The 27,513-nt window shown below is 41.3% G+C and overlaps 1 protein-coding gene across 2 annotated transcripts in view; it reads right to left on the reverse strand.

Annotated features, from left to right (window-relative positions):
• Positions 1–27,513, reverse strand: part of SPNS2 (SPNS lysolipid transporter 2, sphingosine-1-phosphate) — a 92,317-nt gene that overhangs the window by 29,179 nt on the left and 35,625 nt on the right. For both annotated transcript variants that reach the window (XR_011905607.1, XM_072353366.1), the window contains exons 3-8: positions 20,481–20,617; positions 8,545–8,696; positions 6,368–6,434; positions 4,787–4,929; positions 4,417–4,569; positions 2,629–2,818 (exon numbers count right to left, since the gene is read on the reverse strand). Coding sequence is in view for 1 of the 2 variants with exons in the window: in XM_072353366.1 (XP_072209467.1) it covers positions 2,629–2,818; positions 4,417–4,569; positions 4,787–4,929; positions 6,368–6,434; positions 8,545–8,696; positions 20,481–20,617 (842 nt within the window). In the remaining variant the exon portion in view is untranslated. The remainder of the gene's footprint in view (positions 1–2,628; positions 2,819–4,416; positions 4,570–4,786; positions 4,930–6,367; positions 6,435–8,544; positions 8,697–20,480; positions 20,618–27,513) is intronic.

Consider the following 27,513-nt stretch of genomic DNA (forward strand, 5'->3'; position numbering starts at 1 on the left):
AAAAGCTCCACTGCAAGGACTCAGCTTGGCAGATGTCTCTGAAAGATTGTGAAATGACTTTGTGGAATTGAAAAAGATGCTGAAATTGAGGTATAACAGAAAGTTGGAACAAAGTCAAAGGAAGGCACAACGTCCTTCTCTAATCACTTGGAGATCTGAAACAGTGTAAAAAAGACTGCTGAAATGTCTGAGCAATGTGACACAGTGATGCCACGCAACGAAGGGCTTTCAAGAGGGAGGTTTGAAAATCAACATTTCAAAGAGTGTATAATTCAGAGTGAGACCTAAAAATTTACAAATAGCCATTTTAAGGAGCTGGGATACAACACACACATATACATACTGCAAGGAAAACAGAGTAAGAACTGATTGGACTATACAGCAAAGATAGTAAAAGATAGAAATACGAATGTCTGGGCAGCTAATGATACAGAATGTTGTTTTACTCCAACCACACTACTACTGCCAATATACTAGAGTTATATGAAAAGACTGGATGAGTTAAGAACACTGACAACCTGCCCCACGGTACTGTAGAGACACTGCTACACCACACAACTCTGCAGAACAAGTCTCTGAGTGAAATAAATGGTAATTAAACACTCTTGAAGTCTGTAAGATCGTAACAGCATTGCATAGTAAGGAAAAACAAGGGCTCATGTTTGAATCTTGCCTTGAGAAGTCACTTCAACTGATACATAAAACAACCGTGGTAATACTTTGTGTTGCAAGACACTGGTAGCTCCAAAATAGACCTGTTCTCTCAGTGGGGTGAAGAATGGAATGAAAAGGCAAAATAAAGTCAAATAATATGTCCATTGTCACATGCAGAATTTATAGAGTTCAGACCTCAATTCCCCATTTGGTGCTTTAGCTACACTCTCTTAACTGTTACACATGCATTGCTTTTCCAGCAGCAGAGAAAGAATATTAAGGGCTGCAGAGGGGCAGTGTTACCTGCAACAAATGTGTGTATCAGCCTAACAGCATCAGCAAACAGGCTTATATTCTTTATAACCCTGCTACATGTAGGTATGACTTCCTTTGCACATCATTGATTCTTTATTAGATTTACTGCTCATGCATCATAAAATAAATTGTTTCTAAGGCTGGCTAAATAATGCCATCTACATTTGTATATTTACAGGATGCGGAATATTTCCACATTGAAATATGGAAGCTGAAATGTTGCCGTCTAGAGATAAAAAAAATAATAATAACAAATGAGACCAATAACCACCTTCCATTGCATGCTTTTTGAAAACAGTATTTCCAGCTTAAGAAGGGAAGACTTTCTACATAAAGAGACTAAACACCACAAATGAACACGTCTGTCATCAGGTCTGACAAAGAGGAAAATCACAGGTCTGACTACAGAGAGGCAGAGGGGAGGGGCAGGCTGAGGGTTCTGACAGATCTCTTCTTTAGGAGACAGCTGAGAATGAAAGGAGGGCTGGCTGATGTTTTGCCAGTCAGTAACAGCCTCTTACAGGTTGTCTGTGATGGTCATTTTTCTGCTAATCATTGGATCAAAGGTTAGTTCTAGTCAAGAACTACGGGTCCAGAATCTCCTTCTGATGATTTCTAAGTTGCCAGAGTAAGAATTCTTGGTTCTGCCTTCATGTTTTTGAATTTCCATTCTTTCTTTGTTCTCTTTTATGGCAACTACTGAAATACCTGGAAAATAACTAAGGCTGCACTAGTGCTAGAAACACAGAGAGGCAAGGAATTGCAGTAGATGGTTTGTTTGACTGTAAGTGACTTCTCATTGCTTGGTGAAGTGTGCACTGCTGTGTGGAAACTGGGGATGGGCTTCCAGAGATTATCCCACTTCTCAAATCATCTCAGGCTGTCCCTTCAAAAACTTACAAAGCTTCTCTCTTTAACACTGGAAGAGAACCTGAGATTGGATCTCTACTCTTTCTATTATTATACATTATCCTGAATTTGTCCTTTTCCCTTCACAACATTTCTCTGAATCAATCTGATGTCTTTTTATACACTTAGATTACAAATACTCTATATGTGAACACTTATTTTATCTGTGGTTGTGCAGCAGCAGGTGCTGTGTGCTCCTGGGCTGTGACGAGGAGTTTCAGGTGCTATGCTAATACAGATAACAACAAATTGAACTAACACGGTAATTACTGTTGGTCTGTAGCAAGCTAGTTATGGAAATTAATGATACTTACAGGTAGCCAAAAGCTTGCCCACAGACAAGCCATGCTGTAATTATGATTTGATATCACTGCTGCTACAATACCATTAATTGTAAGGGAAGCTGTCAATTTTTTTTGTACTAAAATATTAGGCAAGAACAATTGAGGTATGGATAGAGGTACAGACAGAAGAGCCCAAAGGCACAGAGCAGTGGGTTTCCATGCAGGAGTCAAATGCCCCGTTCTAAATTCTGATGGCAGTTAGTGAGTGGAGATAAGCAGTGAAATTCCATTTTCCTCCCAAGCACATCCTAGATAGCACCAATATGCCAAGGGGCAAAACAAAGAACATTAAGATTGGTAACAAGATCATCTTCTCAATACTCCTGCAGGGAACAATGCACACGACCTGAGGTTCTTGGTTAAGAGAACAAGAGTGAGACTGGCATATGCAAAGGATTATACTTACATAGGCTCCCACGATGCTGCTCTTGGCAGCGACAAAGATCAGACAGATGAAGATGGCTGATCCTAGCATGCCAACAGCACAGACAAGAGGATCAGCTCGCTGGGTTTTTAACCGACACCATTTGGTTGCCCCAGCCCCTGTGATTACACCCAGGAAACCAGTGAAGCATGTGATTGCTCCGAAGATCAAGCTATTAAACAAAACAAAACAAGAAGTCAGTTATTTTTCTGAATATTTCCCCCCCCAAATGGGCATGATCTATAAACAAATCATTAGGGTAAACTGACCGATGGAAATCTGGATGTTGTTCTTGCAAGTTTAAGATAAAATAAATGAGCTACCTCCTGAGGGCTCGTGATTTCAGCACCTTTCCTGAAATTACAGGAAATAGCAGATGAAATTCAGCCTTCTATAAAGGCACTGATCAACACACAGATGCACAGCAGTTCACACTGCTTCTTTATAGTTCCCTATAAAGTACAATGCACTGCTAATTGTAAACAAACAACATGGAGCAATAACCTGAATTCTGATCATGTAAGGGAAAGCATGGACAGAGTAAATACTAGGAAGCTTAAGTGAAAAGAATCCTAGCAAGAAACCAAATAACAGAGACTTTCAACATACTTCAACTTTCTAACATCTTTCATTCTACTTCAAAGAAAGCTGATTAGATTATTTTGCTGTTACAATACACACACAAAATGTGTTTATTTAAATTTAAAAGCAGTAGCTGTCAAGGATTTGCTGTATTGTATGTGTATGACTCAGATAACAGAGTCTTTGGCAATTACATTAAAGTAGCTGCAGGGTAGCTCAAAATATAGGTGTCATCAAGGAGTGGAAAACTTGTCTTTGTAAACAGCAGATGGGCAGTCTGACTGGAGCTGTATTTTCTGCTTGCTGCATTCTTCAGAATACAGTAAGGCTGCCCGCTGGGTGCTTTAGTCAATGGTACTTCAAACCATTAAGCAGTTTACTTGTGATGGGATTGTGTCAGCTAGAGCAAGGTTTTCCTAGTGTTATTTTTCTGTCCCAATCTTTAAAGAAAAAGAGCTGGCAAAAGACAATTTTTCATATCTTTTATTCACCAGGTTAGTTTTTTAGGGCTTTATGTTTTGTGCTACCATGGTGAGGCACAAAACAATGAATTACTTTTCACAGCTTATGCACTGTAAGCTATGTTATATAACTGGGACTGAAAAAACACCACTGGGTGATATCAAGCAATCCAGACCAAAGTGTCCCAGATCTTTGTATCACACTTCAGCAAAACTCAGCATACTCAGTAGTACACAAAGCAATGAAACACAGTGAAGTCCTGACTCCCACTGGAATAAAAACCTTCAGGGTCAGTTCCTGCAGCCTTTGGGGGAACCAGCCCAAGTCGTGAATTATAGCCACGGCTCTGGCTACCCCAACCTGCCAACCAATTCTGCTGCTATTCCAGAAATAGTGTGGGTCTTAGAAAACCTCATCATCCTCTCAGCCCTCCACCCATCTCCTAAGCCAAAACCAGCTGTCTTTTCTACTTCTGTACTATAGCCTGGGAACTAAGACTGAGCTGAGGTCATCACTTCTCCTTTGGTTTGACTTCATGCAATGAAGAGAAGAAGAGAAATAAAACTCAGTTTACAAACCCAGCATTTCCTATCATTGTTGCAAGGATCTACAGGAAATTACAGACATTCTAGTAACTTGACTCCATGAGAATTGCCTATTTCCTCCGGTAAATAAGCCCCTACTCCCTAACTCCTCCCCCTTTAAAGCAGTGTGTATGAATCTCACCTATCTTTGGTGCCACAGGGCTGAGAGCTGCATGTCTCTGCTGTCTTCTGCACAACTTGTGCTCTGTGAAGGTAGAGAGGGATCCACATGCCAAGTGCTCCGGTGGCAAAGGAAACAGCTGAGGTGGCCAATGATGAGAACACATAGCTGCGGCTGTGGAGACACAAGGCAAAACCATCATTCCCTCCCTGTTCATGTTATTTATACCTGGATAAATCACCAGAATAAGTAATATAGAAATACTGATAAAGTAACCATTAGCACTTTCTGTAGTCCTTTTATACTGTCTGACAATACCAGAAAGTATAATAATGAATATAATAATAATAAAGCAGTAGAGGCAAAGCATGCTTTCACAGAGTGCTCTTACTTTCTAATCAGTGCCTTCATGTCTCTTAGCCACGAGCTTCGAGCCTTCAGCTGTCCCCCAAGTTGTTCAACATTTCCTCTTTTAGCAGCAGGTACAAATATCAAGATGAGTGTGCCTGTTATCATCCCTAAGAGTGGAGATACCTGCAAGAAAGAAACAGGGAATTAGCACAGGAAGCCAGCAGTGTCTGCTTTGACTAGTCAGTAAGAAACAGATTACATTAGTTTCATTTCAGCACCCCAGTTCTTTACAGCCAGTCAGAATCTGTGTGCACGCTGAGGCATATGTTCCCTTCATTTCTCCCTGTCATTCCCTGGACTCTCTTATCGCACTCTGCAAGCATGAAGCTTTGAGAATGCTGTGATTAAGGTAGTCCATTTATCCCTGTCATTAACATACCAGCATTCTGAATGATGTTTAACTGTTTGGAAACCTGCTTCCAGATAGGCTAAGAGACCAACTAATTTATGGGAGAAATTAGAAGCCCTTTCAGGTCAATAAGGCCAACAGTCAGATTTCTGGGTGTGGGAGGCATGTTGGCCGTGAAAATCCCTTCTCGATATGCATCCCTTACCATATTCCTCCACCCTGCAATGGTTTCACATCATCAGGCAACTTCATCTTCATGAAGTGCCAAAGTCAGAGAATGCAACTCAATGGGGCACGTGCCACCCAAACTGCCAAAGGTCAGAGAACAGTTTTGCTGGGCCACTTCCTGTCAGCTCTTTCAAGACATCTTTGTGTGCAAGCTCTGTTTGTGAGTATGTGATAGGAGCATATTATCTTTTCAACACATTTATCAAGGTCCCAAGAGGTTAAAATAGAAGGAAACTGACTGTCTCAGGGCAGAAAAACAGGCGGAAATCGGAACAAAGTGTTTTTCCCTCAAAGCAGGAAGCCATTCTCAGAGTTTCTTGACAGCAGTGGACTGAAAGACTGTGGAGTTGATTTAAGGCCAATGCCTCATCTCCCCATCCCCATTAAGAAATCATGGCCGATTAATAATAGAGCAACTGGAAAATTCTTGCTCTCAGGTGGGGAGAAAAACAAGTACAGTGAGCCAAAACCACACACCTTCCTCACTTGCTTAGAAAATACATCTACTGTGCACTTAGTATCCACAGATGTAATCTCCCATCCTTTACCATCTACGTGCAATTGCAGTATAAATAAAAGGTTGAGGACTTGTGTGATAGAACTCTTCTCTCCCTAACAGTGAGTAATTGATACAACTGTTATTAAGATGTTGTCAAAAGTATATTAAGAGTTAATAAATCTCTCTATGAACTGGGACAGAGGTTCCCCAAGGCCAGGCTAGTGCGTATTAAATGTTAATTCAGAGTGCTGGCAATCTATAATTTTACTGAGGAAGAAGAATAAAAGTTGTGTTTTTAAAAGCAAAAATAAAGGTTGTTGCATTTCTGGGAACATCTTAAATTTCAAGCTGTTTTGATCAATGAAGAGCTAAAGGACTTTGAAAAAACAAAATCCCAACTAGCACTTCTTTCTTGTGGCTGCTCCAGATCATTAGTTTAAAAAGGGATACCCACAGAAGAAAGTCATGCCAAGAGACTGGCTTACCCTCAGTGCCCAGTGCCAGTCTCCAGCAACCTGCTTCACACTTGATCCAGTGATGTATCCCAAGCCGCTGCAATACACAGAAAAGAGTTGGTCAGAGTTTTAAAAGAGCACCACAGTCATGGTTGTTCTTAAAGAGAGAGAAACAGTCACAGCCAATTGCGTTTGCTGGTCTTCCTTCTGCTGCAGGAAGGGACAGAGGGAATATCACTCTTCTCAGCACACTCAGTCTAAAAAAGGCTGAAGTCTCATGGAAATTTGGACACTGATCTCAAGTTCACAACTGACCTTTCAATCCCCTCAGAAAGGCTCAAAAAGAATTTATTTCATAATTCAATTTGTACATCACTCCTTTCTGTGCACTAATACGAATACTTACAATTTTACATTCAGACTTTCAGTTAAGAAGTGCCCTTCAAGGACACATCATATTCTAACGTGATTTTTTTTCTTGTCATTTAATAGCACTTGGTGCAAATTACCCATGAAGAAAGCATTTTTTATACGCGTAGAAGAAAAGCCAAGAGGAATATGCAAGACAATCAGACGGAAGAAAATCAGATCAATCTGAAGATAAAGGAGCAAGAGAACCTTCAGCTCCATGCTAAGAATGATGCTGTATTAACAGAAGGTGGCTCACAAAGGCTGGGTAGAGGTGAATGAAACCAAGTTTCTCCAAAAGTCAACAGAACAAAAACAGATAGCATTCTTTCAAAGCTGCTGTATCTGATGCTGTGACTGCCTTGGTTAAAACTTTCTAGGACTACAGAAAGGCAGATGTCAGCAATCAAATGCCTTTACTGAACAGTCCGTGAAGTTTTGGAAGTTGCCATGTACAATGCGTCCAAAACTGCTCTATTTACAGAAATCAAATCAGTCACCAAAATCAAACCACAGATCCAAGCCTCCATTGGATATTTGGAGCTTAACAGATGAATATTTGTTACTTCTTGCCAGCCACAGTTCACTGGATTCTCAATGTAAATATTTGGCATCCTTGGTATTTCCCTACTTAGGAAAATACTCTTTTCATCAGTTAATGACTTGGCTATCTCTTTTTCCTCAAGAACAAAAGGATGTCTGTGAGTTTTATCACAAGACTAATTGCTCTGACTTGTAAATGCACCACCCTCAATAAAGTTTTCCCTGAACTGATGGGATTAAACCATCGCCCAGGTTTTCCTTACTGGAAATGAAACGTGTGATGCCACTTTTGCACAGGAAGATGTTCACCTCTGGGAACTGAGCTGCGAACAGTGTGAAACCACTCTGTCTCCAAACCTCACCATAGACAGCCATTATTTAAAAAATAAATAAAATCACAGAATCCCTGCTGTCCCAACAATCAGATATTGCACTGGGCTGATAAGGGAACTCAATTGAAAGAAAGAGTCAGAGGAAATAATTACTTCGAATCTGAGCTTGTCTGTGGCTTCATTGGGCATCTATGGTCTTGGCTATGCTCCGCTGCTCTGCACAGAAGTGTGAACAATTGCTACATTTTCTCTTTTCAGCCTTTTCCATACTAGGTTGAAGAATTTCTCTTAATCGCTGTTTCAGTGTTTCAGCACTAAAACTGACTGGCCGCTGCAATTACAACTACCAGGACTGGCACAGTCACACTTTACAAACTTAAGACAGGCCAAATTCAAGGCTGTGCAGAATTCAAGCTTAGACTAAAGTAGCTTGTGTTAATGAAGCCTACTCCTCTTGAAATCTCCGATAGTTAGATCTTCACACAGAAGCAGGTATCCATTTGCTCACTTTTGAAAACACAGTCCAATGTCCTACGAGATCTTGATTTCAGAGTCACTTGAAAGATGGAACCCCAGAACTCAGATGAACTGAAGCAACAATTCAGAACAAATATGATTTTATTCCAATTGGTAGCTTAGTTTAATAACGTTCCAGGAAAGTCAGATAAAATGTTTTCTTTCCATTTCCACCTAATTGCTGTAAAAAAAATTACTTCCCACTAATTTCCAAAAGTCACACATGAATAAGTAACAAGGATAGAAATGGAATCAAATGCCACTAATTAGTCATGGCTGATAATACTTTCCTGTCTAAACCATTCCAACCAAAGACAGAACTGCCATCATTTCTGGCAACAGAAGATTTGTGTGAGCTAACTTCGAATCAGAAACGGATGAAAAAAAAAAAAGCATCGTGTCACTTACCTGCCAAGAGGAATCGCAAAATAGAAAACAGACAGCATGAGGGTCCTGGTGTTTTTGTTGAACAGGTCTCCTATGATGGTTGGAGCGATAGTTGAGTAACTTGCTTCACCGATGCCGACCAAACCCCGTGAGAGCACAAGAAGCCAGAAATACTGAAAAAAGGAAATAAAACACCTTAGAATATCTCTTCTTATATTTTTGAATTCAGGACAGAGAACAGTGAAAGTTGCCCAATTGCAGAGATAGAAGTCCATGCAATTGGAAAGCAAAACACCTGTACATATTTATTGTTTAAAACCTCAGATTCTTTTCAGTTGTCTCTTATTGAGAAGGAAAGGGATTATATTTTTTGTGAAGATTTACAGGCGTGAATCAAAAGCAACAATAATACACAGTGGTCCCATCACACTCAATGTTGTAAGATATTCTAATACAGGAAGACTCTCAGTCTGTTTTCAGGATGTTAAGTCTAAGTGCCAGCAACACTGCCCAGACAGAGGAAGATGTGGGGAGGCAGCTGAGCATAACAAATCCTGCTTCTGGGCTCCAGAACAAGCAATACCTGCAAGCACAGCGACAGCCTCCCAGCATGCCAGGGCACAAGTTAACACCAGTGAGATTCTGGAGGCTCTTCAAAGCTGTGAAGGAGTTGAACCTGCCATACCCCAAACTCTTGAATTTTTCTTCTATTAGAAGCTATGGAATGAGGGAGGATTTCCAAGGGTGCTAAGCACCACGCTCTCCACTTTCCTTGTGAAATGCATAAATCCTCCCCTCGCAGCAGGAAGACAGGCTAAGCCAGCCCTGAACACTTCTAAGAAACCTCAGGTTACAATCCAAGCTGAGCTGCATGCCCTTATGAAGAGATAAGACAGGAGCTTTCCCTGAACAACCTGAGCACTGGAGCACCAGAATGCTCAGCATTTCCTGCCAGCAGGTGAAAGATTCAGCATCACACGAGGCAGCTGAGCAGGCTCCAAAACCATTAAGCTGCCCAAGGAATTATTTGCTCTTTCAGGTAAATGATAACCTGTCAGAACAAGGGGAGGGACTTTGTGTTCAGTACAACACGGTCTTTTTTAATGGACAAAAAAGAACTGCTCATCTAATAGAATTCCCTTTGTGGTCTGTCACCTCCCTACAGCCAACACTCCTGTAAAGTGCAGGGGTCTGATTTTCAAGCCATCCTCTTCTCAGATACTTGCAATTTTCTGTGTGCTGCTGTTTGGAGGCATAGGGCACAGTATTTTGATGTATTGACCTGATACACAATCAAAGTTCTTAGAGATATAAGCAGCTTGGGCTACTTTCAGTCTAATTGCAGGTGCAAAAATTACATGACATTCCATAATTGAAAACTATGTGCAGGGGAACCCATTTTTACTTATGCAGCCACTAGAAATCCTAAACTTACTGTTCTATTGATCATTTGCAAAGAACAGTGGGGATTATGATATGTCCTTAAACATGGAAATACTTTAAGAATCATGAACAATTATGGTTAAGTTGCAGGAAAATGGCTGATTTTGTGCCTTGTGGCAAAATCTGAGCCAGAGCACAGGGCTTTCATTCACAGATATGCAAAATGCCACCCAAACAGATGCACACCTCAGTCATAAAGCACACCAACATTTACCACTGCCAAATTTTCATTGAAAAATGTCTCCCAGTGATTCCTACAGCCACATAAAACCAATTATTTGAAGTGCTCTCCTCTTCCTCTTCTTCTGACGCAGATTTTGAACCGATACCCATTTTCTCAGTTCCTTGTTTGCTGGCAGGGCGTTCGCAGCTCCATTGCTATTCACATTACCTCCCATAGGCAGCACAGACGTAACAGATACACGTGGGTGTATGCAGAAAAGGCAATAGTGTGACTCAGGCTTTTCAGTTTGTGCCAGTTGCCCATCACTAAACCACTGCACGTTACTGCAGAAATATGCTGATAATGATACGTGCGCAGGTACTCAATGGCTTTGGAATGAGCAGCAGTATTTATAATGTGCTGAAGGACTTAGTCATGAAGAATTAGAAAGCAGGGGATCTGGCAGCTGCTTTTGGTTTCTTAAGAGGTTCAGACCAGGATCACAAGCTCCTCTTCCCTCATTCCTCCTCCATTCAACTTCTTTGGCTTGTCCCATGCTCATGTACTCCAAAAACCTTTACTATTCTCTGAGCAGATATCCAAATTAAAGTCATGAAATTCTGACTTCAGATTGCAATGAAGGCAATCTTATAAAAGGAAAATCTACATAAAGACATGGGTATTATCTCCACTCTGAGTTTAGACATCTATGGATATGTAAATGAATAATGCAGCTATTTAGGTGTAATGATGAGGCACAACATTAAAAATGTAAAATGATATCAGAGAATTATACACTATCAGTTCTGTGGTGTCTCTTTTAGAGTGCTGTAAGATTACAAAGCCAATGCCTCTTCTTATCTCACTGGAAGATCTCTGGATTTTGGCCTAGCACACATTTGCTCGGTACTTATACAACAAAATCATGCAGTAATTCATTTCAGCAAGCTAAAGCCCTCAGTATTCCATCTCCAATAAGTCAAACAAACTTAAGTTCTGTCATCTCTGAGCAAGGATGGCTGAGTATCTCCTCAAGTGCTCCTTTCAAAGAGACTCAATTTTTTCACATAGGAAAAGCAAATACAAACAAAAAAGCAACTCCTAAATTCTTACACTGCTACTCATTTGAGTCACTGCCATACCACAAACCACTCAGAAGCTGATCCCCAAACCAGCATGTATGTAACATAAACAATTGCTATTTTGTGTGTGTGTATTTATAGGCCCATATACCCAAACACGTTTCTCTCTCTTTTTGTATGTGAATATTACGACTGCCACAAACAAATGTGAATGTCAGGTATTACTCACACAGGAAGCTCTGTTCTCTATAGTTGGGGAAGGACACTTCTACTATTTCCTCTGCATTACAATTTCCCCCACACGCTTTACCCTCTTTGCTTACCCCAGGGCTCTCAGCAATTTAGTGAGACAAAAAGGGCTGACACCAGCCAAATTCTTCTCCACATCATCTGCCCTCAAGAGCAGCACAGGCAGCTGAGACAGGGCACTGCTGACCGAATTTCACTGTTCCCCAAGCAGAAATTGGTATATACTGAAGAACCTCATTCCTTTCTGCATTACTTTGGAGCTCTCCTGTAATTTGTTCATCTGAGCAAACACTTCTTACTCAGGCATGAAAATTGAAAAAGTCTTAGCTTTCAGCACCTGTGCTTATTCCATTTCCATAGGTTAAGATCATCAGCCTTCAGACTTCTTCTCTAAGTCAGCTCTAGTAAATAAGGGTTTTGAAACATCACATCAAACAATTTATTTATGCTTTTCCTTTGGATAACAGTCATATCAGGACTGTATGCTCCAGAGAGGATGACAGGCACAGCCCTGCTGCATGCAGGCTCCCAGGCCCCAGCTGGGGACATCTGCGGTGAGGTTGTCTTAGGGACCCCTGCCCATGCCATGCAACTGCTATGAGTTCTAAGGGCAATCTTGGTTGCAAAGGTGCTTTGAGACCCTTTTATCAACTTGTGTGTGCCACAAGCAGACTGCTGAGACACAACTCAGGTAAGTCTAGAGCTGGAGAATTTACTTTGAAAAGCACAACATGTTTTCTATTCACATTTTCCTACTGACTTGACTCTGAATCCCATGCCCACACCAATGTTTGATGGCCTACGATACATGATTATCTTTCATCATATTTGGACAGAGTTCCTAATTACGCATTCATCCTAATTGTACAGACCGCTGAGTGAGTAATATGTATCTAGATAGTCTAAATGCAGCTTTAACTTCTCTTTTTTCTTATTCTTTAATTAGTTAACAAAAGAAATTAAGCGACACTTCTCTAAAAGATTAGCCACGAGTGATAAACCGATAATCTGCCAAGTATGTGAACAACTCGGAACCACCAGATTTACCATCTAAAGAATCACATGATCCTTAAGCTTAGTTTACAATGTATTAGCATTTGTATGTGAAGCAGCTTGTAAAGACCTCATAAAACTGCTGAGTACGTGCTTCATTCAGATTAGGGACCCGAGGACCAGTAAGATCACACAGATAAAGCCAACCTAGTGCAAATTACTGCTATGAATGCACAGCACCAGTGAAAGCCATGTTTGGAACTGATGCTGCTGATCTAAATGAAGGCTCCACCTTGCAGATACTGCATCTGCATCTATAATCTTCTCCTACGCAGGGATACCGAGAAAACCTCCTACAGATTCTACATTTGACTTCTTTAAAGCCTTTGCAACATGAAATTCCATTCTTGAAGTGCATAGGCTTGCAATATGTTTTTGGTTTTAATTATTATATAAATATAATGCAACAAGCAAGGGTTCAGGGTTTGCATCCTTGCAAAGAAGACATGCATAAGGAAAGCCTTCCATGCTGCCATAAGAAGCCTCTCAAGGCGGCCTGTTATTATATTTCACCATCTTCATTGTAAAAATGTTTCTTCTTATGTTTAAATGGACTTTTCCATAGTTTGTGCCCATTGCCTCATCTTTTCACTGGGCATCACATAGAAGAGTCTGCTCTACCCTTACTGCCTCCTATAAGATATTGATACACACTGATAAAACCACCTCAGAACCTTTTCTCCTCTGTATCTGAGCCCATATGACATCTTGAAAAGCTTTACAAGAAGAGTTAGCTTTACACTCTCTCCAACTGCAGGGCAAGATAAACCTGGGAGGCCATGCAGCACCACCTTCATTTATTCCTGATTGCTGGTGCTTTACATCCTATTCAGCATTTCTCACTGCAGCTCTGAGTTGGATTGAGTCTTTGATAAAATGCTCTGAAAGTAAAGCAACACAGCAGGCAGAGCCTCCCCTGGGAGCTATGCATTCCTCAGTACTGTTTGATAGCACAGGAAAAAACAGCAAGAATTTGCAAAGCTGCTTTCTAAAGAATGAAGGTTCATCAAAGCCTTGTAAAATAGCTATTACACACAGTAATAAAGGTCCTCTAGGTCTTTCCAAACACACTTGATTTCAAGAGCATACACTATTTCATGTTCAAGCCATAATTGTTCTTGATGCTCTTCTGTTTTCTCCTTGAGTAACATCTACTTCAGCCAAGCTTGCTGCAAGAAGGACCCTCCAGTACTTGAAAGTCTGACACTGAAAGCCCTATTACCTCTGCACAACTTGAAGTATGACCAAGCAGTTTAACACTGGTGTAAAGGACAATGCTCATTATACAGCACATTAGACAGGGAACACTAATAACAGAGCACGGCTCCTGAGGAAGGATGCCTTGTTAGCAAAGGTAAGCAGTCTGCATCCATGGGGACTAACTTCCAAAGCAGATCTGATTCTTTCACAGCATGCAGTGTCAAACACTTCAAAACTTCAGCTCTTTTTAGATACACCCAGCACCCAGCAGTCTATCGGTTCTCAGCTCTGAGCACCTTACCTTTGAACAGCTTCCTATTGTGGGAATTCAGCTGGTATTCAGTGTCCAGAAGGAGGACAACAGACACTCCAGCAAGGAGAGAGAGAACTGAACACACACTGAAATACAGAACTGAACAAGGGGAATTAAGCAAAGTCCACTCACTTCTATTTTTTTTTAACTGTCTCTCATATTTATTAATGGCTTCAGTTCTCCCATGCGGCCTGTTCAAGCACGCTTAATTGAATGTGGAGGGTTTTATTTGGAAATGTACTTGAGATGCTGGCTGATTAAAGTGTCCTTATTTTATGAGTTTTATATTATTATTTAGTATGTAAAAATAACCAATAAAGACTATAAGATATTCCTTTTCCCCTTCTCATACCCTGCAATCAGAAACTAAAGTGTTTAACAACTGGATACCTACAGGTAGGCTCTAAAGTGAAACACCTAATTAAGCACCCTGGAGAAAAACAAAAACAAAACCACCCTGAAAGTAGCAAGACTCCCACAGTGCTTCCCAGAGCCAGCAGGGAGCTGCCACGTGCTCCATGGATATAAAAATCAGGGCCAAGATTTTCTTTGCTAATTACAAAGTTTGAGCATGAAATTTCCTGCATTAAAATTGCAGCATGTGAAACCCAACTTTCCATTACTGCCCTCCCTTCGGACTTGTGGCAGTCTTGAAAGACTTCTCTGTAACTTTCCAGGTAGAAAAAAAATAGAGTAAGCTCGAATCCCATTCTCTATCCAATTAAGTAATGTAATTACAAGACACTGGGTGATGAAGCATCGCCGCCAGGTCCTGACAATAGCCTCAGTTAAGACAAAGCTGGATTTCAGCTTACTAATTGGAAGCCTTTTTATCTGATTGACCTGCCTGTGGTAAAAACATTACATGGCACTCAAATGTTGGGATTTGCATTCTTCTCAATTAAGTTTCTTGGTCATTAATACTGCATTAAAGACAGAAGCCTGGAATGTGTTTGGAAGGAATGTAACAGATCAGCTTGCTTATGCACTAGAACACCAGCCAGTGGAGTGCTGCATGCACAGCTTCCTACAAAGCAAACCTCAAAGAGAAAGGCTGATATTTCCAAATACATCACAGACATCATAAAGAGCCCCATGTTGCCAGTGCTAGCTGGAACAATGAGTTAGAGCACCTCTTTTCATCCTTGTGGATCTGGTGTCAGACACAAAAGAGGAGGCTGTCACATTTCAGATGGCTGAATAGCGGTCATTTATCCATCTTACAAAACCATTGCACACAGATTGGCCAGAACGCATCTTCCAAAACTGTTCCCCTGAGAAACTCCAGCAGTTCTGGGTCAGAGCAAACTGTTTTTGTCCCAGGACTGTGGTGTGAGACACACTTAACAGGCACCCACAGCAAATATCTCTGGCATCAGCCATTATCACCACGCACCTTGGGTTTGCAATAGTGGAAAAGATGCAAGGCTCTCAAGACACAAATCTTCTAGTATCAGCAGCTGGAATATCATCCAGAATACACAAAAGTAAAGATATTCACAAGCAGCAGGAGCTGCCACAGGATGAGTCACAAGCAAAGATTGAATCCAGGCAACCCAGCAGTAAACAAACAGCAGAATGTTCAGAACAGTAAGTCATGGGCATTGGAGCACAACTCTAACAACATCTTTACCTTGTGTGACACCTACAGAAACACGAGCGATCTAACCCCATTAACCTGGTGGGCTGTTTGGGCTCAGAGATGTTTTGCTTTTGGTTTGGATCAATTTTTAAGAAGAAATTTAGTGAAACTCAACAGCTGGGTCTGATTCTTGGAGAGCAGAACACCGCGTTCCTCTCCCTGAGACAACTGCAGGAAGTACCATTTTTCAGTACTGAGCCACCACGCGTGGATAGTGCATTTAACTACATGTATATTCAAGAGCAGAATGATTTTTGATAAGTCAATCAAGGATATATTGTGATGGAAAACTCAAGGTTTAAATCAAATTACCTCAAACAACAGCCCCAGCATTTCTACCTGTACTGTTTGTGGCACTGACTCAGAGCTTATTTTACTTTGCACACGATGAAAGTTTAATACTCCAGCAAGGCAAACCTTGCAGGCAACTCTGCTGAAAAAACCACTGGACTCATTCCAAACCCTGTAAAGAATTTTAGTTCTTGCTTTCCTTTTTCACACCTCCCTGCCTTGCTGACTCAATCAAGATCCAGAAGCACAAAACACTGTGAGAAGGGCTGACCTCACAATATGTTTGGACTACATCTGATACCTCATTTTTAGCATCCAATATCCAGAGAAAAGAATTTCTCCTATCTACTTTTCTTCTTATTCATGATCTTTGCAGTTGTTGCGTTGTTTCTTGAAGCATTATCAGCTGGCAAGGTTTTGTCATGCTGTAGCTTCATTTCATTCCCTAAAGAAAGGCTATTTGACAAAATGACAATCCCATTTAACTACATTAAATGCATTTGTACGTTATGTCACTGTCTTCTGAGACTGCCGTCAGTTGGGCTCAGACACTACGATCAGTGCCATTCCTGGGGATTTCCCACTCAAAACCAATTACATGGCTCTGAGATTAGTAGTCTAATTCATTGTTATCTGAATTGCAAATCCAGTGTTTTGTGTAGCATTCAAAAGTCACGCATTTCAAAAGATATGTCAACACTTCAAAAGGCTGATTGAGCACCTGGTGGTTGTCTCACCCTGATGGGCAGTTCCCCTCCACTGTGCTGCTCTCCACTGCCCCTCCTCAAAGAAAGAAAGGAAGAAAATGTGATGGAAAAGGGCTCAAGTGTTGAGATAAAGGACAGGCAGATTACTCATTACTTACTGTCACAAGCAAAACAGATTCAATATAGAGAGATTAGTATAAGTAATATTATGTCCTTTTTTCTGCCTTGGCACATGACCCGGGAGGCCACAAAGTCTGATACACAGGGATTCAGCAAGTACTGCTGGCTAACTGGAATTCCATACTGGGCTATTTGCTTCCTCTTTTAGTGATAAATCAAAAGAAGAGGAAAAGAGGAAAGCAGCAGTAGATATACCTATCCCAAGTAACTTGCAGGGGGTACAATAAGAAGGCTGCGTCATGTCAGCTATCTCAAGATCTAAACAGAAATATTTACCAGGGAACTGGAGGACTCAACATCCCCTGTTTACCTTGTTATTCTCTGCTTTTTCATTTCCAAACTTGTTCCCATCTGCAGTTCTGATGTCTCCCAGCAAACCCACATTACCACAGCCTGGTTTTGTTGATTATTAGGTATGCTTGTTCTCCCAACCTAGTGGAGCCAAACTACTTAGCAGGGCACTTTGCTCACCCGTTAAATAGTATCCCTTTTATGCTGAAGTATCCTTTACTCATTCACGTGGGAAATAGCCGTATTTCACAAGGCTGGGAGAACAGTCTGCAGTTTTCTACCTTTGAGCTCTTTCTTGCTTTCCGAAGCTGGTGTCTGCCTGCAAGGGAGAAGGCTGATGATCCCTCAGAACTCTGTGCTTTGAGGGGCAGGAAGGTTAGCACCAAAGCCAAGGTTTAATCCAAGACAGATTTCTGGAGAAAGAGGTCAACTGTCAGAACAGCAGCATTATGACTAATAGATGTGGATATCCACACAGCCAGACACAGACTCTCAGCACTCAGCCTCATCACTCCAGATAGCCACATGGCCTCGTGTAAAGCTGTTCAGAACAAGAGAAATCATGCAGCTGGGTCTACGTATTTTTCCCAGTGCCATTCTGGGCTATAAAGCAGCTCCAGATGATCAGCCATAACACAGGCAATTGGGCGTTATGCTCATCCAAATGCTATCTGGAGAAAGAGCTGATCACTCACTAAAAGCAGAGTTCATGTTGATACAAAAGGAGACAGATCAGTGGTCAGCTTCTTGTGTGGATGGAAATGCATCTCAGTGAAGCAACTCCGTGAAGGTTGTACGCTCAGTGCATTTCTTTGTGCTGTGACTCTTCCTGATTTACTACAGAGCATGAACCACAAATCCCAAAGTGCTTGCCAAAAAACAGATGCGTGCCAGGAGCCACAAACTACAACAAAATGGTTTTGTGGGTGAAAGTACATTCATATACATGCAGGTGGAAAGCTAATTAATAGGAATGCATTAAGGAAAGTAAGTTCTAAGCAGGTGTTAAGTACTTACAAACTACAAATTAAGATAAATGGATGTTTTATTGAAATTTCTACAAATGGAGTTAATCTAGAGATCTAAATATGTACTAATTTAAAATAATTCTGCATTCATGAACAAACTTGCTAATGACGTTTAGGAAGAGCTAAATAGCGTTATGGATGAGAAACGTACAAGTAGCAAAGTGCAGGAAGACTCTCCTTATTTTTCTGCAGTGAAGTGGTACACAAATGCAAACTGGCCAATCACAGAATGTAACAGAACAAATGTGAATCTCTCAATATCACCCTAGTCGTGTTATTTCTGATGATCTTTCTTTTGGTACACCAGAAATCAATGCACTGTTGTTTTCAGTAACCAGCATCTCCTGTACACTCTGGAACTATCTTTACATTTTAGACTGATTTTTTCCTTCTATGACAGCCTATTATCTGATGGAGGTTGAGATTCATTCTTCAATTTGACATTCATTAGTCCTGTTAAAGTGCCAAGATCCTTGGTAATAAATAATGAAGGATATTTAATAAGTGTTACAAACTGTAATGCAGTTCTCTCAGCAAATACACATCTACATAACATTTGGAGCCAGTTTGATGCTTTATCGAACAGCATTAAGTCACTATCTTCTTAATCCAAACTACATGAAATAGCATTTCGATAGAAACCCAGATAAAGTATTTCACTGAGTCCCATTCCTTTTCTTCAGATCAAAAGATATCTCTCTGAGACAGTTTCTCTTCCCATGTTCTTTTCTTGTCATGTGGATATTTCTTTATTGCATAATTTGCATCAACAGGTTTGGGTTTTTGTTTGTTTGTTTGTTTTTCATATTTCAACTCACAGCATTTTTCCCTGACAAACACACAAAATAACCTTTAGAAATAAAAAAAAAATAAGGAAAGAAAAAATTTTGAGAGAAAAGCCACTGTTTCACTCCTTCAGTGATTTCTTAGAAGGCAGAGATCAGGAAAATTGCCCAGTTAGCCATTGCATAAAGAAAAAGGCTGCATCAGCTTTCCTTTTCTCATGAGTGTTTCAGGAATTCACCTTCTTCAATGTGGTTTACCAGTTAGAGATCAGACCTCCACTAAAGATACCAAGGTGGGAGGGATGCTGTGTGAAGCTGGGATTCTGCTTATCACCTCGTTCATCTGCCACAGCCACTGGGTGGAGAACAATCCATACAGCAGCAGCAAAACATACCGTAATCTCCTGGACTCAATAACAAGGAGTTGGGACTGGGATCTCTGGTTAAATACAATATTAATCTGGAAGAGAATTTGTAACTTTCCCATTTGTAACTACAGGACTAGATCCATTACAGAGAGACTGCTGAGAGCCTGAGCATGTTTGTAACAGGAGAAGTGCAGCTGGTTTAGGCTCTTCTTTGGGCTACAATCACAGCTAAATTTAAAGAACATTATGGAAAGAAAGTCTTTAAAAAAAAACTAATGTAAAAACGTGCCTCGTTGTTGCTAGGAGATGGTCTTTCTCTAGAAAGGACTCTTGGATAATTGTAAACCAGAACCAGAATTGGAGTTAAAGGCTCCTACATTTGGCTGTGTAAATCCTTTCTTTAGAAACTCAGCGACAATCTGACATGAAAGCCAGACAGACACGTGAGTGGCACTGCCTGTTTTAGGTGGAAATTTTCTGTTTTTAGAAACTACAGAGCACGTGCGTGGGCAGGAAAAAGCAGGGAGGAGAGGCTTGGGATGTCATTCTTTAGGCGTGACCCAAATGCTACAATCTGTGGAACGCAGCTGGACAAAAAGGGTGAGGAAGGTCCCTGCCTCCCTTGGGGAAATCACCCGGGTGATACCAGGAACTGATTTGTCTCCAGGAATGTTGCCACCCACCACAATTCAACCATCTCTATAATATGATTTAAGAAGGGGATTTTCTTCCTCAGAAAATGCCAGGTAATTTTTTCTTACAAGAGCTTCTGATAGGCAAGGAAATAAACAGGATGAGGAGTCTTCAAAAGCTCCCAACTAACTCCAGTGACTTCTGTCATGATATCAGAAGGAACAGAGCCACTATATGGCCATGGATTTTTTTCAAGTCCATTTTAATAGCCTTTCAAAGTTCCTTTACGATCTCCCCGAAAGCAAAGCCCTTATGTCAACAGAAGGTGATGCTTCAGTCTGCTTCACCTTTTATTTTTATGGATGTGTAAGATCAAAGATTTCACACTTAAGAAAGAAGTTACGCAGGTCACACTTGACCCCTAGGAAGTCAGATAATGCAACATACTGCGTGCTTTAAGATTACGTTGTCCAGCTATTCAGTGCACCCTGCAAAGTGCCTTAGCAAAGAGCCTTAGCAAAGATCGTACCTGCTCAGTGATGAAGGAGCTTGAAAAAGTGACAGCTGACCAAAAGAAGATCCCACAGCTGAGAATGATCTTCCTGTTGAAACGGTCACCAAGGTAACCAAAGATCGGCGCTGCCACCATGAAGCTACAGATGAAAACTGCAAAGGGGAGAAAAACGAAAGAAACATTTAATAAACATCAGGCCAAGAACATGAAAACTAATTCTCTGCAAACCAAATCCTCCAGAGAGCAGTTCCATTTAATTGGATGTGCTGCAGCCCTGGCTTGCAAAGTCGTGCAGTCTGATAGCATTTCAGCAGTTGGTGTTTCCTTAATCAAACAGTCTTTTTCATTCCCCTCGAAACTACAAAGCTTTAATTCAGGACCTTCTGGCATGCAGGAAGGAGCCTCCTGGTACAATAGCTTTCTTGACTTCAGATTTCACTCCTCCAGCCTACACCATGGATACCTGGAGACCCAGCTTTGGTCAGATAGTTTGGGCCCACATTGGGCAGTTCCACTCCTGCCACTGCCTAACCTTAATTCATTAGATGTTAAAGGGTGGGAAAAGAAAGGGCAAGAGAAAGATGCACACTCCTTTGACTGGAACGAATGTATAAAACCAAAGTAGTTAAGACACAAATAATGAATTTTTCATAGATAGTGATGCACGACAGCCCAAAAACACGCAGAATGCTAAACTATGATATGATCTACATCTCTTCTTCTTTAATACATTAAGATGTCAAAGCTGCTTTACAAATTCTATGCATCCATTTGCATATATTTTGTGAGCCATACAACTGTGTGTATATCAACTTTGTACTGTGATGTTTATGGTGGGAATTACAGATTTACTTTTTTTTTTTTTTTTTTTTTTACATTTACAGTTAAATAAATAAATAAGGATTAGGATAAAAAGAAGAAGTATGTGCAGCATTCTATCACACCCATTTCAAGTGTATTGCTGCAGACAATCTTGCTGTTTAACTAGCACAAAGTCTGGCTTACAAACCTCAGCCCTGAGAGGCAATAATTGCACTGGCCCCAGTCCAATTGGGCACTTAAGCACATGCTTATATTAAGCACTTTAGAGTCGTCAACTCTATGATTAAAAGCTTTCCTGAATGAACACCCATGTGCTCGACACCTTGCAGAGCTGGTACAGCAACTGGGCACAGTGTGACTGCTTGCTGGGGATGAGGGGCAGAAAATGACTCTGCCTCCACCCACTGCAGTTTGACCTTGCCCTTGCAAGGATGCTGGAATTCATTCCTCTCAGAATCAGATATCGTGCCAATTTTATGATGTAAAAAGACATAAAGCTAAAAGACCTTCCAAGGGAAAATTAGAAACATTCAAGCCAACATCTGAATATTTCAAAATACTGAATAACCCGATTAATTCAGATTTGAGACATAGCGGGTGTGATTCAAAATGCACATTGATCATTGGGACTGTTAGCTTTGGTGACCTCTGGATGATGAATGTGGTGTCTAATTCTGGGATTTGGGTAAAAGTAGGAAAAAAGCCCAAACGTCCTTTCCAATAAACTGAGATAAGTTCATCCAGGGCCTCTCCAACAAAATACATCCTGCCTTTACTCAGCTCCCTTTGGAGACTTTATTTTTGGAAGGTTCTGTTCTGAACAGAGCTGGGAGCTTTGTCACCAGTAAACAGCCAACTTGACAGCTCCACAAGGTGTAAAACGAAGGGACAACAGAACCTAATAAATAACAGATAATAGAACGCAGCTGTCATAATAAGAAATGCAATTGCGATCACAGTATTTATGACCCAAATGTGCATCAAAGCATTGATTGACTCAAATAAATGCAGAAAATGATGGCTGTGTGATCTGTCAAAAGGATTTGCCTGTTGTAGGCATTTCCCATGAATCAATTTTTGCAATTACTCCTGCAGATGACAGATGAGATTCCTGACCACTAGACACAGGCTCTACAACAAACAAGAAGTCAGTCTGTACTCCTACAGCCTGAGATGGCTGAGAAGAGGTGAATGGATCAGGGCATGTTACCAGGTGGGATAGAAAGCTGAGTAACTCTAGACCAAGAGCTGAGGTTCCATGATAACCAAACACTATGAAGGAGAGATCTTATCAGGAAGACAGAGAATTGCCTGTGCATTCAGCTGGAAGAGGGGCAGCAGACACTAGATTAATTTGCAGAGAAGGTGATAGTATAATGTAGAGGGATGTGTTCCAGTAAAGGAGCCTGGTACATTTGCCAGCCTCTTCTTAGCGAGCTCCTATGCCCCCTTCATCAGCATTTTCTGCTCTTTGTATTCACGTACTCCCAATTAGTACCCAAGTGACACTACCGCAGCTGCTGCTCAGGATCAACCCACTGCCACAAATCTTTTACATGAGGAGTGAGCTATGACAGGAGTTGGCATTTCATTTGCCTCTTCCTAATCAACAGCTCCTCTTCCATTTACACTTAAAGCCCTCTTAGAATATTACCAACTCTTGAAGAGACATAAAGTGCAAGCCAGGGCAGAGTTAAAAATCCACTGGGATTTGGGATGAGCTGCTGAAGGGGCAGGGATTGCATTTAGAGCAGCCGTGAGCAGGTAGAGCTACATCAGTCACCATTATACGTGCCGTAGTGCTAATTTCTCTTGGTAAATGATCTCTAGCTGTGCCAGCTAAAGTGGCTCAGTCCCAGCACTGGGTGGAGCCGAGATACATTTCTGCAGAAGCAAATTATCGTGTGAGCAATGGATGAATAAATAGACACATAATGAATGCCATCCCAGGAGGGAGGTTCTTTTAAGTACAGGTATTTTCTAAAGATCATACTCGTCCTTATGCCTCCCTTTGTGGCTTAGCCACTAAACTGCCGACTGTGGTGAGAATGCAGGAAGAGTGTAATTGCCCAAACAGGATGGCTTAGTGTCTATTTCTGCCTCTGAATGCTTGTCCCACCCTGTACAGGTGCACAGGAACCTTCACAGCCAGCACTGCCCAGCTTTTGTGTGCATGACTGGAATTACAAAAATGTGTAGCATCAAAAAAAAATTCACCTTATAGTCCCTTCCTTCTCCTCTGCCCAGACATCAGAGAGAGGAAAGCATCCTCCCCTGCATCTATCGACATTTCTCCTCTTCCTCCTCCAAATAGAATTTTGGCAGCTTCTCTCTACAATTGTCCCTGTACTGGCACTGACCCATCAGCTTTCCACCCTTTGATTCCTAAGGTGCTGCTGCCTCTGTCCCCATTGATCTTTTCCTACACTGGCTGATCAGCCCTTCATGTCTCAGAGCGGGGCTTCTCTCACCAATAGGATCCACTTGGTGTAGCCAGGAGCAAAGAGAGACACTGACGTGGGCACATGCAGAGGCTGCATTTCCTCAGTTACTGGAAGGTTAAAAACATCACTGCCATCTCCCAGCAAAGATCTCCTCTTTCAACATTATTTCAATTAAATAGGATTCATTTTTTCCCATCAGGAAAAATGTTAGAAAGGTTTAGGTTCAGGTAAAAATAGCTTGCTTGATCTATGAAGGGATGCTCAATAAGAAAAAATAGTAGCTATCTTTCAGCTCTGAGTCAGCACAAAACCATATATCCAATGTCTAATTGAGTGCTGACAATGTGTTTGGCTCTATGGAAGGCAAACGCAGACAGCCCATGCCTCAGGGGACTGGCAATCCATTTAGACACAGCACAGAACCATGTGTTGTGAGGTCATTCATGTTTTCCCAACAACAAATTTCCAAACAAGAATACCCAAACCCCCACCTCTTGGATGGGATAATTTACAGGTGTGTGCGAGCATCACCCTGCTCTTCCTGCAGGAGATGTTGTCCTGCTGTGATCTGCTGGAGCCATTTCTACACCAGGGGCTTTTGCTTACAAACACACTCGGTGTTACTCAAACTGCTCTCAGTACTGCTGACATCCACCTGCAGCAGAGAATAAAGACTCCTCCAAGAGCCCAACCAGCACCACTGTCTTTAAAACAAGTTTTTCCAATTCCTTTTTTACTGTTCATTTTCCTTATAGCTTTATGTTCTAACAATACTACTCACCACAAACGTGGCACACTTTTTTTAATCACAGTGAGGCTTGGTACCATTTAGAAAGGAACTTAAAATGTCATGAATTTCTACTTCAGGGGCAAGGAAGCTAAGATGCAGGAATAGTGGGCTGCCCAATATGGACTACAGAAACCTCAAATCCATGCGGGTCTTCCTGCTTCAGAAGCATCCTGTTTACAGGATCTGATCTATGGCTAAGGCTGTGTAGGAAGGTCTACTATCACAAATAGGAGTGATTTTCTTCTAATAGTGCTATACAAGGCAAGCAAGAACAAAGATCCTTTAGTGCTACTTAGCACTGAACCTGAAAGCTCAGACATAACATGGTGATATGATCAAGGTAAAGAAGATTTCTGATTGCAGGTTAATCCAAGGCCCTGGCAAACCTCAGCAACATGATTTAATACATTCACCCCTTGATATAGAGGGCGAATTCTTAACAACTGTTTGCACAAAGCTCCAGCCTCCAAACCAGCATTATCACAAGCTCTACTATAGGTATGCTGCTCCATCACTCTCTGCGTGGATTTTGTTTTACTTCATTTCAAATTCAGCAGCCAGCAGATGGATCACATTACTGCTTTTTGCCAAGTGCAAAACACACGAGCACTGGGTTCCAGACTACTATGCAGACTAGAAGTTTCTGACAAGTGTAAGGAGCTTTGAAACACACCATCAGTTCCGTATGTCGTGCAAAGCTGTCAAATACGAACAGCATAAAACCCAGGAGCATTAGAAAAAAACCAACAGGCTGGAGAACGCACCAAATCATTTGGACTTATCTCCAAGTGTTTGTTTTGACATGGCCAGAAATGCTCTCCCAGAACAGAATGCTGCACAAGATCAAGCAGAGAATTTCATAAATGCTAACTCTTGTGTGCTTGGGTCCTCAGTAAATTAATAAGAACCAAAGCAGTGCTTTAAAAAGCCTGATCACGCACTTCTCCAGTATCTCTCTGTTTGGCAGGACACTTGAGATTGTATTTCCTTCAGTGCAGACACCACTCATCAGTATTCCTTCTCCAATGCACCCTGTGTTCTCCGTAGTATGTTGCACCACGAGGTGCCAGTTTTTTCCTAGAGTCAACTGATACCCAACATAAGCAACATGTTTAGGGTGAATGCATACACAGTTAACATACGTGTTTACATTGGAGACAGCTGCTGTATGATACCGCTCAATTTGTTTGGCTGTGACAGGGTCAGAACCTGGTTACAGAAACACACAAAGACAGACGAGGTCTGAACACAGCTTTCCTGGCAAGTTTGTGCTTCACTCAACATCACAGAAGCTGCTGCTCAGGGAGAAGCTTGATGCTGATAATTCCACTCCTTTTCCTCACTGCATAATCCAGATTCCTCCCAGTTAGCCCTCATAATCCCAGCAAAGGATTTCCTGAAAATTTGCTTTGTTCACCTCAGCCAACAACAATAATTGCTTCAGGGGGAATTGATGGGAAATCTACTGCACAGTAGAAGAAAATCAGGTAAGAATAACCAGAAAAACAGGCCAGTAACATACCAGTAACCCCAGAGCTCTGCGAGAAACCATGCTGGGCAAAGAGCAAGCACTGTCAAGTGGACAAATACAAGCAATAGCTGTCAGCACTGCCACATGTAGCACAGTACACCATTGATCCATACAGTGGTATGTGATGCCACAGATGTGAGCAGTACTTTACTCTGTGCAATGGTGCATAGAGATCAATAGATATTTCTCTTCTGCCCCCAAAACCTAGACAACAGCTACAGGGATGAACTCTAATAAAGGTGAAACTTAAAAAGGGAAATAACATTTAAGAGAACTGTGGCTCACAGGCTGGCAAAGGCTGGAGTCCTTTGGCCACAGCCTGTGGTTTCTGACAGGCAGAAACAGTCAGGTACAATATAATGCAGGGAATGGGAACTTTGCTATAACATAGACTGCTACAACCAACACTTAAAGGAAACACAAACAGCTTCCTAAGAACATATGAGGACAAACAAATGCCACCTCTGCTCCTCAATATAACATCACCTCTGTGTGAGTCCCATTCTGGTTCATTACCTGGTGACCCAAGAGAGGGGCTGGAACAGGAGGCTGTGGCAGAGTTTGCTTCTCTGGGCAGTGCCATGCAGAAGGTATGCAAACCTATTGCCTAAAACAGCATTAGATTGCTAAAACATAATGGAAGCTGAAGGTGAGGTTCTTTGTCTGATTTTCATTTCCATACTGTGAGAAATGCAGAGATTAAATAAGTCAAGGCTACTTTTGATTTGTATTCACTTTGAGTTGTATATCTACAAAATACTTCTAATGCAGTTTGATTTAGACTCCTAGCCAAAGTCCACCTGGTTCAATGGGCATCAGAGCTGAGGCTTTTGTTTAGATGTAACTGTTTACAAATCCCCGATGCACCAGAGATCAGAACCTCTTTACCAGTAAACACATTCTAGTGCTTGTAACTTTACTGCAGCCCTAGAACATAAAATTTTATTACTGGGAAAAGTACAGAAAGCATAAAATTACTGTCTAGAGGACAAAACAGGTTCTTTTACGGTAAAACATGAAGAAACCTGGAAAATAAACAACTGATTGGGGATATAGAAGAGATCTGTATCCTTGAATAGCAGAGTACGACAATACTGAATTACCTCCTCTTTTAGAATACTGGCCTCGTATTAAACAAAAGTGGCAGCTTCAAAATTCAAATATAAGGGACCCTTCATGCAAAAAAACTTAACTTAAAACTGGGAACAAAAAAGTTTAAGTTGTTTCAAAACAGAATTGGAGAAAGTCCAACCTGAGGGCTACTCTCCAGCCCAGAAAGTCCTCAACATCAGTGGATAAGTTGTACCAAGGAATTTAACCATAAACTGTTCTTTCCTTTTTGCTACTGATCATAACCAAAGACTGAATATAATAGAATAAAAGGACCTTTGGGCTGGACTAGTAAAACTATTCCTACATTATTTGATTAAAGTTAAAAGTCCCAGCTGCAGCCTCACTGCC

Source organism: Excalfactoria chinensis, chromosome 19 (assembly GCF_039878825.1).
Source record: "Excalfactoria chinensis isolate bCotChi1 chromosome 19, bCotChi1.hap2, whole genome shotgun sequence".
In the NCBI taxonomy this organism is placed as follows: Eukaryota; Metazoa; Chordata; class Aves; order Galliformes; family Phasianidae; genus Excalfactoria; species Excalfactoria chinensis.